The sequence below is a fragment of the Lepidochelys kempii genome, chromosome 7 (assembly GCF_965140285.1).
Source record: "Lepidochelys kempii isolate rLepKem1 chromosome 7, rLepKem1.hap1, whole genome shotgun sequence".
NCBI lineage: Eukaryota > Metazoa > Chordata > Testudines > Cheloniidae > Lepidochelys > Lepidochelys kempii.
Genome location: NC_136386.1, coordinates 18,948,248 through 18,961,719, shown reverse-complemented (window position 1 = coordinate 18,961,719; position 13,472 = coordinate 18,948,248). Strand labels below are relative to the sequence as shown.

At 44.7% G+C, this 13,472-nt stretch overlaps 2 protein-coding genes across 5 annotated transcripts in view; both read left to right on the top strand.

The window, feature by feature from the left end:
- The first annotated feature begins 633 nt into the window (after window positions 1-633).
- On the top strand, window positions 634-12,889 carry SEC13 (SEC13 homolog, nuclear pore and COPII component). Of its 2 annotated transcripts, XM_073351236.2 has the most exons (10): window positions 634-680; window positions 2,155-2,513; window positions 4,325-4,369; window positions 5,410-5,525; window positions 6,763-6,914; window positions 8,293-8,426; window positions 9,062-9,195; window positions 9,751-9,871; window positions 10,822-10,968; window positions 12,035-12,889. In XM_073351236.2, the coding sequence occupies exons 2-10, from the start codon at window positions 2,511-2,513 to the stop codon at window positions 12,143-12,145; spliced, it is 963 nt and encodes a 320-aa protein (XP_073207337.1). In that variant the 5' UTR covers window positions 634-680; window positions 2,155-2,510; the 3' UTR covers window positions 12,146-12,889. The 2 variants fall into 2 exon arrangements, with proteins under 2 accessions (XP_073207337.1, XP_078709702.1); XM_078853576.1 differs by lacking the exons at window positions 634-680; window positions 2,155-2,513 and adding an exon at window positions 3,572-3,805.
- GHRL (ghrelin and obestatin prepropeptide) overlaps window positions 12,637-13,472 on the top strand; it is a 13,674-nt gene continuing 12,838 nt past the window's right edge. For 2 of the 3 annotated variants that reach the window (XM_073351240.1, XM_073351237.1), the window contains exon 1: window positions 12,637-12,715. The gene's annotated coding sequence lies outside the window, so the exon portion shown is untranslated. The remainder of the gene's footprint in view (window positions 12,716-13,472) is intronic. The other variant, XM_073351239.1, reaches the window with a different exon arrangement.

The window sequence follows — 13,472 nt, the reverse complement described above, 5'->3', positions numbered from 1 at the left end:
CCAATTATTGATTGGTTTGAGACGCAAAAGGGTAAAACTCTGTTTTAAGGACCAGCAGATTTCAAGTTTATTTAGAATCCAGGAGACTTTTCCTCCTGTAAGCTCTGAGCGGCTGCATGGAAGCTCATTGCAGAACTGGGGCTTACAGGTAGCAATTTTGAGAAGCAATTGGAGCCTTACAGATAGCAATTTTGAGAAGCTAACCTTTCAGATGCTAACTATGGTGTCCTAACAACTGGAAGAAACTTTCAACAGTTATTTAAAAAATTGGGAGTGAAGGGTCTAGTTATACTCATGACTCTCAACCAGTAGTAGAGAATAGGGTGACCACTGACCAGGTGTCTGGTTTTCGACCAAAACACCCTGTTCAAAAGGGATCCTGATGGCTCCGGTCAGCACTGCTGACCAGGCCGATGACTGTCAGTTTGGCAGCTCCACACAGTGGGGCTAGCAGGCTTCCTACTAGCCTTCACACTATGCAGCTCCTGGGAAGCAGCCGGCATATCCCCCCTCTGGCTCCTACGTGTAGGGGCAGCCAGGGAGCACTGCACACTGCCACTGCCCTCGCAGCTCCCATTGGCCAGAAACCGCAGCCAATGGGAGCTGTGTGGGCAGCACCTGCAGACAGGGCAGCGCCTCCATGTAGGAACCAGGACGGCTGCTTCTGGGAGCTGCTTGAGGTATGGGCCTCCTGGAGCCTGCACCCCTGACCCCTTCCTGGGCCCCAACCTCTGCCCCAGCCCTGATCCCCCTTCTGCCCTCCAAACCCCTCAATCCCAGCACAGAGCACCCTCCTGCATCCCAAACCCCTCATGCCCACCCCAGAGCCCATACCCCCAGCTGGAGCCCCCTCCAAACCCCAGCTCTGATCCCGCTCCTGCCCACCAAACCCCTCAGTTCTAGCCCAGAGCACCCTCCTGCACCCCAAACCCCTCATCCCAGCCCCACCCCAAAGCCCACACCCCCAGCTGGTGTCCTCACCCCCCCACACCCCAATCCTCTGCCCCTTCCCAGAGCCCCCTCCTGCACCCTGAACCCCTCATTTCTGGCCCCACCCCAGAACTCACATCCAGAGCCCATACCTCCTCCCAATCCCCTGCCTGAGCCCAGAGCCCCCTCCCATACTCCAAACCCCTCGGTCCACCCCTCAGCTCCCTCTTACACCCCAAACTCATCATCCCTGGCTCCACTCCAGAGCCCTCACTCCCAGCCAGACCCTCACTCCCTCTCACACTCCAGCCCCCTGAGCCAGCCAGGTGAAAATGAGCAAGTGAGTGAGAGTGGGGAGAGCGAGTGACAGAGAGAGGAGGTGATGGAGTGAGTGGGGCCTCAGAGAAGGGGCAGGGCATGGGTAGGGCCTCTGAGGAGGGGCGGGTCAAGGGTGTTTGGTTTTGTGGGAGTAGAAAGTTGGTAACCCTATTAGAGAGGCTAGTGGATGCTGGCCAAAGATTAGAAATATTTGGAGCTGGGGTTTTGGTCCCAAATCCCTATGTTTTTAGCCAGATGTGAACTTCCAATAAGTTTGAGGCTGTTTCAGTTGAGATTTTGGCTTATCTCGAGCAGTATGGCTGAGCCCTGTGCACTGTAACTCACCTGTTAGTTCATACCAGCTCTAACCCACTGGTGCTGCTCTCTCCAAGACATTGAGTTAATGGGAATAGGACAGCAAAACAAGCAGTTTAGGGCTTGCCAGTGTGTTAAATTGTTCCTGATTAACTGTTCTATGGTTCAGCTAAACAGGAACGAGGCATTTTTATTCCAGACTCAGTGTCCACAGCTGGAGTTAATCAGGAACAACTCCCTGGGGTAGGGCTGCCACCTGTCTGGTTTTTGACTTCTGTGTCTGGGTAATGTAGTAGGCAAGCCCTTTAATCTGGGTAAAAGGGCAGCTGCCTGAGGTGGCTAGTCCGTTTTAAAGGCAAAATGGAAAATCTAGCAGGAGTTGCTATTTGGCCCCCTGGGAAGTTTGGGGTCACTGTGTGGGCTGTTTTAGGGATGAATGAGATTCCCCCTCGATGAAGTGAGCTGTAGCTCACGAAAGCTCATGCTCAAATAAATTGGCTGGTCTCTAAGGTGCCACAAGTCCTCCTTTTCTTGTTGCCCCCTCCCTTGGTGTCATTAACTTAATACTGGAGAGTGGAATGCTCCCCACAGGCTAGAGAGCAACTGGCGCTGGAGGAGCTAGGCCTGCCCGCAGGCGGCACTGAGCTGCGAGGGCAAGGCAGCAGGGCAGGTCTTGAGCGCAGCAGGGCCTGAGAGCTGGCGGTGGGTAAGGAAGCCCATCCCGCAGGGGTGAGTGCCCGCACGGAGCAGGACGTGTGGGCGAGCTGGGCCTGAGCGGCAGGCGGAACCTTGGCGTGACGGGAAGAAGAGCGTGGGGCTCATGTTCCCGACCGGGGTGGCTTCATCGCCGGACCGGGAGCTGCCACGTCTGAGAACCGCCGGCTGCAGCCGCAGGAACCCGGCCCGGCCTAGCCCGCAGCCAGAGCAGCGTTAGCGCCGCCGCCGCCATGGTAAGGTTCCCGCGAGCGGCTGATTTCCACCGGGAGGGAGACAGTGCCCCAGGGCCTCGACCTCCCTGTATCTGCGCGGGCCGATCAGGTCCATCCCGCGCCCCCTGCCTGCCCCGGGCTTCCCGCGGGACGGGCCCTTCTCGCCTCCCCCGCGGCCACTGGCGGGGGGCGTCTTCCCCGCTTTCGCACTGGCCCGAAGTGAGGACGGGCCCCTCGCTTCCTCGTCGGCCGCAGGCTCGAGAGCTCCCACCTGCAGGGCCCTGGCCGGGTGATGTCTCCATGCCCCAGCAGCTCCGGTTCAGTAGTTCCCCTGCCCCCTTTACCCTGTTGTGCGATGGGTAGCAAATCAGAAACGTCGCGGGAGTCGAGTGTAGGATAGAGAAGATAAATCTTTTGTTTGAAGAGGCAGCAGAAGTGTAGCCCCAGCGGCGGCTGCTCGTGGCTGTTCCACAAACTACAGTGCCTCCTTGGAAGATACATAAGCTGTAACAGCCCCGTTGGGCTTTGACATGTGATGCATGCCTGCTATATACCTAAGACTTGATCGGCATTACCAGCTTATGTTGCTATAACCATGTCGCTCAAGGGCGTGGAAAATCCACACCTCTGAGTGACGTAGTTATACTGACCTAACCCCCCATTGTAGACCCTGCTATGCCGGCAGGAGGGCTTCATAGCTCCTGCCTTTCGCTTAGGTGGATTAACTATGCCAACCGTAGCAGCTCTCCTGTTGGTATAGTCATGTCTTCACTGAAATGCAGCAGCTGCACTGGTTCAGCACTGTAAGTGTAGACACGTCCTTGTATAGCGCTTTACACCCTGGGGGGTGTTTGGTATCATTAACCCTGTTTCACAGACTGGAGAACTGTACTTTACAGGTGAGGCACAGAGAGGTGAAGTGACTTCTTTGTAGCCTGTTTGTCTGAATTGGAGTAAAAACTCTGGAGCTCCGGCCCCTTATTTTAGCTGCTGCCTAGTGGTCTTGTTGCCTTCTTACAAAGGGACTGTTAGCAAGATGCAGAATAGATGCAAAAAGGCTGTCTCTGCCAACCAAACAGGATTCGTTGGTATTCTGAAGTGAGCAGTGCCAGGTGAATGAAGTCAGAATGTGGGGAAGTTCTGAATTCTGAATGTCTGGTGAGGGTATTCTCTTGTCCTTCATCCCCAAAAAGTTTACTAGGGGGACTGAACAGTTCAAGGGATTGATGGGTACAATCCTTTACTTCTGCATTGCTTCATCAAGTCTAGTCTGGCTAAGGAGCTGAAATAACTAGGAGCTGATGCCTGTTCAGGTGGGTCCTGTGAAATGAGTTAGGTTTCAGTCCAGTTTCCAATCTCTTTGCACTGACACACATTTGTTGACAGCCTCAGCAAAGACTAGTCAGGGAGATCAAGCTGTCCTTCCTTCTCTAGATGTGATTCTTCCAGGACAGAGGCTAAAAATATTGGTAGAATACTGTGTGGAGGATTGCATTGCCAGGGCCTGGGCTTTCACTCTTTTTCATAAATAAAAGAGAGGACTTCATTCTCTGTGGAGGGCCAAGTCAGTGCCAAATTCACTTACCAAAACCCAGAACAAAGCATGCCTATTTGTACTTTTTCCACCTTAACAACAACATTTGCAAAGATAAACTAAGATTGACCTGAAATGAAGTTCTTATTGAATGGAAATGGGTTATATCCTTAGTGAAGCATAGGTGATTACATCTTACCTAGGTATTTTAATATAAATTTGCCTCTGGTTAAACTATGTTAGTTTCTGTCTCCAGGTTGGCATCTGCACTAAATATAAATTATTTTTCCCCACCCAGGTGTCAGTAATTAACACTGTGGACACCTCTCATGAGGACATGATTGTAAGTATTTTAGTTTTTAAAATAAAAACTGAGGATTTTTTTCTTCAGTAGAGCAAAACTGTTTTAATTTTGTTTTTTTAAGTGTAGTAGTGGGGAAAATTCTGCTCCCAGTTACCTGTGTAATCCCAATGACTTCAATGAGCTTATCCTTAAGGCACCTCCTAGTGACAGCTTGAGTGAGCGTGTAGTAGAGGTAAGGGGATGTGTTACAGCTTTGGATGGAAGAAAGCAAAAGCCTTGAAAGCTGTTAAGCCTATTTCATTTGGTGATGGCTAGGGAAGTTGAGCTGGTTGAGGAAGGAGAAACAATTAAGAGCTCTCATTGTAATGTCTGGGACCTGCTGCTGTGAAACAAAAAAAAAAAAACCCCAACCCTAAGAACGTAGGCTGTTGCTTAGAGAACTTGGAAGAATGAAATTGAGGAGGATTAACATGTGCATGCCTACTTAGATAGGGAGTATAATGGCACTTCAGAATGTGAGTCTTCCACTGAAAATACAAGGGCCTTTTCTTGATAACTCTGCACTTCTTTGGTGCTTTATATGGAAGGATCTCAAAATGACTTACAAACATTGATTAATGAAGCCTCTGGATACACAGGTGAGGTAGGTCAGTATTCTTTTATTTTACAAAGAGGAAAGCTGAAATAAATAAAATTAAGCAACTTGCGCAGGGCTAGAGAGTCAGTGGCAGAGAGTGAACCCCAGAGTACCAGCTTCCTGTCCCTTGCTATAACTACTAGACACTACTACTTTTTACTATAGTGGAATGATATACCCAAGTCATAGAGAAGTGTAAAATACTTTTAATATCTGTATTTTAATAGCTAACTCTTTTGAGAAAATAAGAAAATATCTCTGGGAAATGAAATGATTTATATGAATAAGATCATTTATAAGCTATCTAACCTTTTTATCCTACTGCTCTGACTTGGTAAACAGTTCACAATTGTTACAGCTACTTTTAAAGCATAAAATCCATAATATTTATTAATGCAGCAAGAGTATGCAGATGTTAATGGAAGTCTCTGTTACCTTCCAGCATGATGCTCAGATGGATTATTATGGTACTCGATTAGCAACCTGCTCCTCTGACAGATCTGTAAAAATCTTTGATGTAAGGAATGGAGGGCAGATCCTCATAGCTGACCTGAGAGGGTGAGTACATTAAATGAAAAATAATCTCATGTAACTAATCAATGGATTATTGGCATGACAATGTCTGGTGGGATGATATTGGAATCATTATTATTATTTATGCAGGATATTATCACAACACTAATGAACCATAAATTCCTTTATTAAATCAAAAGACCAAATGGTATTTATACAGTTGCTCCAAACATGCCTAAAAAGTGTAAATAATAAGCAACTTACCACATCCAAACAGTAACAAAACATTTATAAGCATTTGATCAAAATTCTTACAAATGGGCTAAACCCAGTGGGACTTAGACCCATATTGGTTGGCTCCAGCATGGTCAGGCAGGTATTAGTAATGGAACGCTTTGAGTTTACTTTTTATACCCTTTAACAAACAAGAGGTGTCACTGCCAAGTACTGACTTCAGCTAAAAAAAACAATTTGAGACAGTTCACCCTTATTTTCTAGTCTTAATCCAGAGAAGATTTACAGCCTTTCCTCTCTACCGCTGACAAACAGGTTTTTGTTTTGTTTTTCTCCTTTGCACCTGGGGTCACACAGGCCCTAATTTTTGAACTAACATTGGCATGTGGGGTGAGAAGATCTGCTTTGGCTTTTAGGACAGGTTCTGTTTGTCTTATTGCATCAGACATCCTCTGTACTTCATTGCTTCTGGCCTTATAATTAATTTCTTTCATGCTCTTTCTTTTACTTGCTAGTTAGGCCTTTCTTTACAACACATTTCTTTAACCAGACTTAAGTTAACTTTTTAATTTTCTAATTTTATATTTATTCTACAGGTGCGTGTTTTTTTTAAATGATGTGCATAATAATTCACACCTGCACTATGCAGTGTGCACTATAGATTCCTCCTGGGAAGTAGTTACTCTGGCTGGCTGTCTTTAAACTTTCCTTGTATTACTGTGAGTGGAGAAAGCAAGCAAGTTAAAAATAACTTGATGCTTTTCAACCTTGACATCTCTGGTATTCTAGAAATAAATATGCACTCTTAGTAGCTAGTGTGTGAATGAATATTTTGGATTTTCTCTTAACCAATGCATCCAAGTTGCACCCTTCATTGCTCTCCCACTTTCATCTTGACACTACAAAAGTGTCTGGTGGTCATTATTTGCAAGGGGGGAAAAATTGCTTTGCAATTTGCCTGCTGTGAAACAGGCAAGATTGAAAGAGGTTTCTCCTCTTCAAATGCCATGCTTTCCTTATCTTTCCCAACTACTGTTGTTTCTTATAGCCATGAAGGTCCTGTGTGGCAAGTTGCCTGGGCTCATCCCATGTATGGAAATATTCTGGCCTCGTGTTCCTACGACAGGAAAGTTATTGTCTGGAAGGAAGAAAATGGCACTTGGGAAAAGACATATGAGTACACTGGGCATGACTCCTCGGGTACGTGGAGTGTTCTAACTGTAGAGGAGATCTAGTTGTATCTTAATCTTTTTGCTCATCTGTCATATAACAATGTGTGTGTTTGACAGTCTTGGGTGTTGGAAGGTGACTGGGGTTTAAAATTTTAATGTCATTTTTATTAAATAAGGGGGGGAAAGGACTATTTCATAAAATACCATCTTAAACTGGCATGGAGAAGAGTTCTACAATATAGTGCTTCCTTCCCTATGTGGCCAGTCTCAGGCTTGATAGTTCATTATATATAACATGAACATCATATGAAGGGTATTGTATGCTATGAAATGTGTCACAACAATGAATACCTAACTGAACAAGCTTACAGGCATATCATGCTAGATGGGTATAATACAGCACGCTACAAACAGAATGGTATATGGTCACTATAGCGGGAATGCTTTCAGAGTAGGTGGGGTTGGTTTACAGTGCTGTTATTTTTTTTTATAAAGAGGCTGTTCTGTGAGAGTGGCAGGCCTTTCTGGATCATCGGTCTCCCTTTTAATTAAAAAAAAAAAAAAAAACACAACCCACAGGACCCTGGGTTGCTGTGCTCAGCCTCCTGAGGAAGAGTGGAAAAGATGTAGGTGCCCCATCCTGCTGCTTCATGTGTTGTCAGCTTAGCTTGAGTAAGGACTGCTGTATCAGGTCTTTGGTGTGTACGTCTCTCTTTATTGGGCCAGCTGAGCTGCTGTTGGATAGCATGAGATACTTGCTTCTAGGGCTGAGCCTGACTGAAGGTTTAAGATTCCAATTCTTTAACAGAATATGACTGTAGACTTACAAAAACTACAAATAAGTGCATTTTGTGGTGTTGGGGGCATTTTTGGCTGAAGAGGTCTCTGTGCACACATCCATCACCTCCCCCTAGGGATCATCACAAGAAGTTTGTGGCAAGGGGGTCACACTATTTGTGTACTGGCCAGAATCTCTCAAGTACTCTTCTCTGCCAACACTGAACACAGTCTCTGCATCACTCCCATTCCTGGTAGGAAGGAACAGGGTTTTGGAACCTGAAGACCATAATTATGCACAGTAGTATGCTGTGCTCCCATTAAGTACTCACCTGGCACAAATAAATATGGTTTAAAGCAAAATAGCTGTTCGTTTTTCCTCTGAATCTGATGTTGATGCCTATAACTCAGTTCCTGGCTCTGTTCTGGGGGTCTCAGCTGTCACAGAAGAAACTCAGGATTTCAAACTATTCTTAAAAATGCTGCAGGTATTTTATTATCTTCAATAAGGACCCTTAAGCTGATTAAAAAGGTAACTTACTTCATCTTAGTGCCTTACTTGTGGCTTCCAAAGTGTCATACCAGTCAGTCACCAGGGAGTAATCCAATCTTCAATATGTTTCTGACAGTGAATTCCGTCTGCTGGGCACCACATGACTATGGCTTGATCCTCGCCTGCGGGAGCTCTGATGGGGCCATTTCATTGTTGAGCTACACAGGCGATGGGCAGTGGGAAATCAAAAAGATCAGCAATGCGCATACTGTAAGTGTATTTCTATAGCTCCGTGAACATGCACGTTGCTCTGTAGGCATACTGTTGTTGCCCCAAAGGGCTTACAGTCTAAGTCAAGACAGAGAACAGTGAAGTGACACACACTTGGAGAGGAGGTTTCCCAAGATGAAACATGACAGAGTTTTTGTTAAAAGTAAAATATAAGTGGGAAGCTGTTGTACATTGTGGACAGTAAAATAGAATGGAAATGAGAGATGACTGCAGTGCCAGGTCTGCCCTGTGACCTCAAATGCTGCCTTTAACAATAGTCATTCAAAGCTGTAGCACTGTGCAGCTTTACCTTGTCTTAGTAAAAACAGAAGTTGATTTATGTAGCCACTTGCATGAGAAAGGTGTAGTTTTTGTCCACTAAACTTTTTTTCCCCTCCCCCTCTCTGCCCTCCTGGCCTTCTCAGTAACTGTTGTGCTGTGTTTGAGACTAGACCATATCTGGTCTGCTTGCTCATCAGATCTCAATACAGCATTGTGTGGGAAACTTAGGTTCAGGAGTCATCCCTGGATGCTTGCTGCCCTGGAGCAGTATGGAAGGTAGAGATAGTATCTCTTGTAACCCCAGCATCTTTAAAGAGTAAGAAATCTAACAGTGAAATTCTGTTCTTGCACAGATCGGCTGTAATGCTGTTAGCTGGGCCCCTGCAGTTGTACCAGGAAGCCTTATAGACCAGCCATCCGGCCAAAAACCAAATTACATCAAAAGATTTGCATCGGGTGGCTGTGACAACCTCATCAAGATTTGGAAGTAAGCATCCCCGCTGTCTGAATTAGAGACTTTGTTTCTTTCCTCTTCCTGTAAAAGGGAACAGTTTCTTTGCTGATCTCCCAAATAACCTTTATATGTCATCGTTGGTATCTCATATAACGTTTTAAGTAATTCCATGTTGCCTTCCATGCTTTAAAAGCTTTTCTCTTAACAGTTCCATGACTTTTGCATCCTATTGCATTTATTATGGTGGTTAAAACTCAACACAATCCTGCTTCACTTTATATTTTGAGAAGCAAATATACTTTGAACTGGCTGTGCCCGAAGTTGTTGGAATATAATTCCAACTCTCTTGAGCCAAGAGGTGTACAGACCATGGAAACTGAATTCTCATCCCTAGAGCAACTGTCCCTTCAAGTCAGGCCTGTGTTATACTGAGGGGGAGAAGAAGGGGATGTCTGCTGCCAGCATTATGGATAAATCCGACACCCTCTCAGGAGTATTGAATACATTACAGAATACCACCTTCCAAAATGGGAGGGGTTGTTGCTGCTGCTCCTTTCTTTGCATGAATATGTCTTACAATCTCTTCAGAGAGGAAGATGGCCAGTGGAAGGAAGAACAGAAGCTGGAGGCTCACAGTGACTGGGTCCGAGATGTAGCCTGGGCTCCCTCCATAGGTTTGCCAACAAGTACCATTGCCAGCTGTTCACAGGTAAGACACTCATCCGTGAGAAACATGCTGGCTCTGACAATGCCCCCCACTTCAAGATTGCTGTGCTGCATGAAAGGTAATCAAGTAGGAGAGATAATGCAGCTTTTTCAGCTCTAACCAGTCATCATGCCAATCCATTGTTCTAGGATGTTGTGCCCCATCTGTACTTAGCTGTCCTAGGCTTCTACTACTTCCCTTAAGAAATTTCTACAGAGTTTGAGCTCAGATGCTTAACAGACGTAATATTTGACGAGAGTGAAGGAGTAGATCAGTGCAGCAAAGACAGCCATTTGATAGAGAAAGAAAAAGTGGGTACAGGAGTCCCATTATGAAGTGTGGTTCTAAGCTGAAAAGCTCTTAATGACTTGGGATCTAACTTGCCCATTTCACAAATAAAAATATTTTTTCCCTAATTGCTAGCCCTGCAAATAACCTGAGATTTGAGGGTCCAGTCCTCCTTTCAGGTTCCTATAGCCTCAGCAGTAATAAAGATTCTCCAGTTGGTATTTATTGAACAGTTCCACTGCTGTATGTGCCAGAGAAGAACTAGCTCGCTCTTGTGTGGCAGTGTTGGCTTTGTAAGACTGGCAGAATAAAAAGTAACGAGAACATATTTATGTCAGAAAATTCAGCTGATGTGACCCAGAATGCTCAGAGAGCAGATCTCTTGAGGAGGGATATGTCAATATCTATATAGCTACTTTTTTGACCCCAACGGCACTTTAATGTTTCTGCATTTTTCATTTAGACCTCTTAGAAAAACCAAACCTGTCCAGCACTGTTGTCGTCATGGTGTTTTTAAACAATTGCACATAAAATGACTATCTTACAGATTATGTTGTTGCTGCTTTTTGAAGTGAGCAGAGTGCAGCTATAAAGCCCAGATAATCTTGTTTCAGTATTGCAATATGCCACCATTGGTTCTACAGACTTGTTTTGCTTTTTCTCAGGATGGCAGAGTGTTCATCTGGACTTGTGATGATGCCTCTGGAAATTCATGGTCACCAAAATTGCTGCACAAGTTCAATGATGTAGTCTGGCACGTTAGCTGGTCTATTACTGCAAACATTCTTGCTGTGTCAGGAGGAGACAACAAAGTGAGTGCTGTGGCTTGAACTTTGCGTGTGGCTGTTCTCAGTAGAGCTAACTGATGGAGCACAATGCTAACTTAAGCTCTGAACTGTTAGGTGCTTTTCCAAATTCTCAGTTGAGCCATATCAAGAACATGACTTCTGGTGTAGGCTCCAGTTCAGCATGAAGGGCTTTCTTCATTCTTGTCTCTAGTGGATGTACAAGCCAGTTCTCTTAACAAAATACTTTAAAGGCAATTTGAAAATAAGATTCTGTTTCTTTCAGTGAGAGAGTTAAACACCTGATTTTTAAAACACTAAAGAGCTAAATTTTTTTGGAGTATTTTGAAAAATACAATCCTTCCAGTGTACATTCACTTTAAATAGGGGTGTAGTTAGTTAGAATTTATTCTGGAGAATTGCACTGTCCAGATTCTGCTGGTCAGTTAACCAGCTACCCTGACTTAACTGAGATGGTCAGCAGTAGCATCACACAGAGAGGACTACCTTGATCTGGGAATTCAGTCTCTTGTATTAGGTTTCCTTTTTCACATTACCAGTCACACGTGAATCTAAGTGAGGTGTTTTAAGTCTGTCTTCCTATCTTCAAACCTCCTTATCCTAAGTATTCTAGTGCTACCTATTTCTTGTACATTACCTTTCCTGTTCTCTTCATCAGAAAGGCCAAACTCCTGTTCAACTACTTAGGACTGACAAACTGCAGTGCTTTCTGGGGTATGGAAATTAGAATTGCGGTCCAGTATTGTTTGATGGCAGTGGAATCAGTTAGTGTCTTATGTAGGATATTAACATACCATCCCTTCCTTGTGCAGTTATAACTGTCAGAACTTATGAATTAGGATGTCAGTCATTGTCTGGGTTGAGAGCATTATGAAGAACCTTTTATCATTAGGCGTGATCATATGAAGAGATGACTGGACTCAGCAATATGCAGAGGTGTTTTTAAAAAGTGTATGAAACGAACAATGGTGGGGAAAGACCATGTGGTGTACAATGAACTCCAAAAGAAGGGAGGGGAAGAGTACTGGTATTTTACTAAGGCTAATACTTCTCCTTCCTGATCTGTTTTCAGGTCACTTTATGGAAGGAATCAGTAGACGGACTGTGGGTGTGCATCAGCGATGTCAATAAGGGCCAAGGAGCAGTGTCTGCTATTACAGAGGGTCAGCAGAACGAACAATGACAGATGGATTTAATAGCACACTAGTTGCAATGCAAGGAGATTAATCACTTAACATGATTTATATGACCCTTCTAGATATGAAAATCTGATGAACATCCTGTAACCGTTAATGGTAAAAGCTACAAACGCAGTATTGATCATCAGCCTTAATGTCAGTTTTCTGAAATTGAAGATGAACTGTAGAGCAAAATATTGTGCCCTATGCAGTTCCTTTCTGATGTGTAATCAGAACCTCCCTTCCTCTACATGATCAGGGTCTGACTTGTTCTTTTTGCTGGAGGACTTTGGTTAACTCAACTGAGGACATCACAGATAAGTACTGAAACTTGAGCTGTGGCTCTCCTGGTGGAAAGGCTCTGACCAAGGCTCAACATCCCCTTCTTCAGAAGAGGGCTCGGAGAGCTTTCAGCTTGAGCTGTGCTCTCCCCACTCAAGTACCCTAAAGACTTGCCAGAGTCCTTCACCAAAAAAGAATCCGATCCTGATACCTAGTGAAAACAACTTGAGGGTAAGACGAAGGACCACACAGAGACTACCTTCATATGGAAAGGAGCAGTGAAGTGTACAAAGGTATTATTGCTTTACAATTTGTCTTTACATTTGGTTGAAAGTTCTTATTTAAAAATTTCCCAAATCTTCAAAGCTATTAATTTTAAACTATTTCTTTTTTAGACACTTTTGTGTACTGTACCTCAGGTGTTTTTTGGTTTCAATAAAAATGGAATAAAGTTCTATTGGTTACAACCCTGGTGTTCTGTGCTAACTGAGAAATAATATGTAGCTCTCATAATCAGCAAATCTCAAAGCTCTTTACAAAGGAAGTCAGTATTATCCCCATTTTACAAATTGGGAAACAGAGGCACAAGTTGGGGAAGTGACCTGCCCCAGGTCACCCAGCAGGCCAGTGGCAGAACCAGGACTAGAACCCAGCTCTCCTCAGTTGCAGTGCTCTTTTTGACTAGGCCACCCAGCCTTTTGTTTGCAGTGGTTTTACCATGAGTGTCTATCCAGTGTCCAGTTAGCCATTCCCCACTACTGTTCCTTTCTTTTGCAAAAAAACCCCTCAGATTTGTGACCAGCATTAACATCAGGTGGCTGCTGGAGACCCTTCCTGATGTGCCCAAGGGCATATGCTGTACTGCCCTTAATAACTGGGGGACTGTGGCAGCTCTGATAAAGCCTTGAGCAAGGAACTAGAATAAAACTTGTTCTCTTGGCATGCTCTAGTGCAGCTATCAGCATTGGGTATCTCGCCCTACTAGTATTATCTTCTCTGGTCTTCACTTGATGTAATGTGGGTCATCAGGGGAGAAAGCACTAAGAAGAA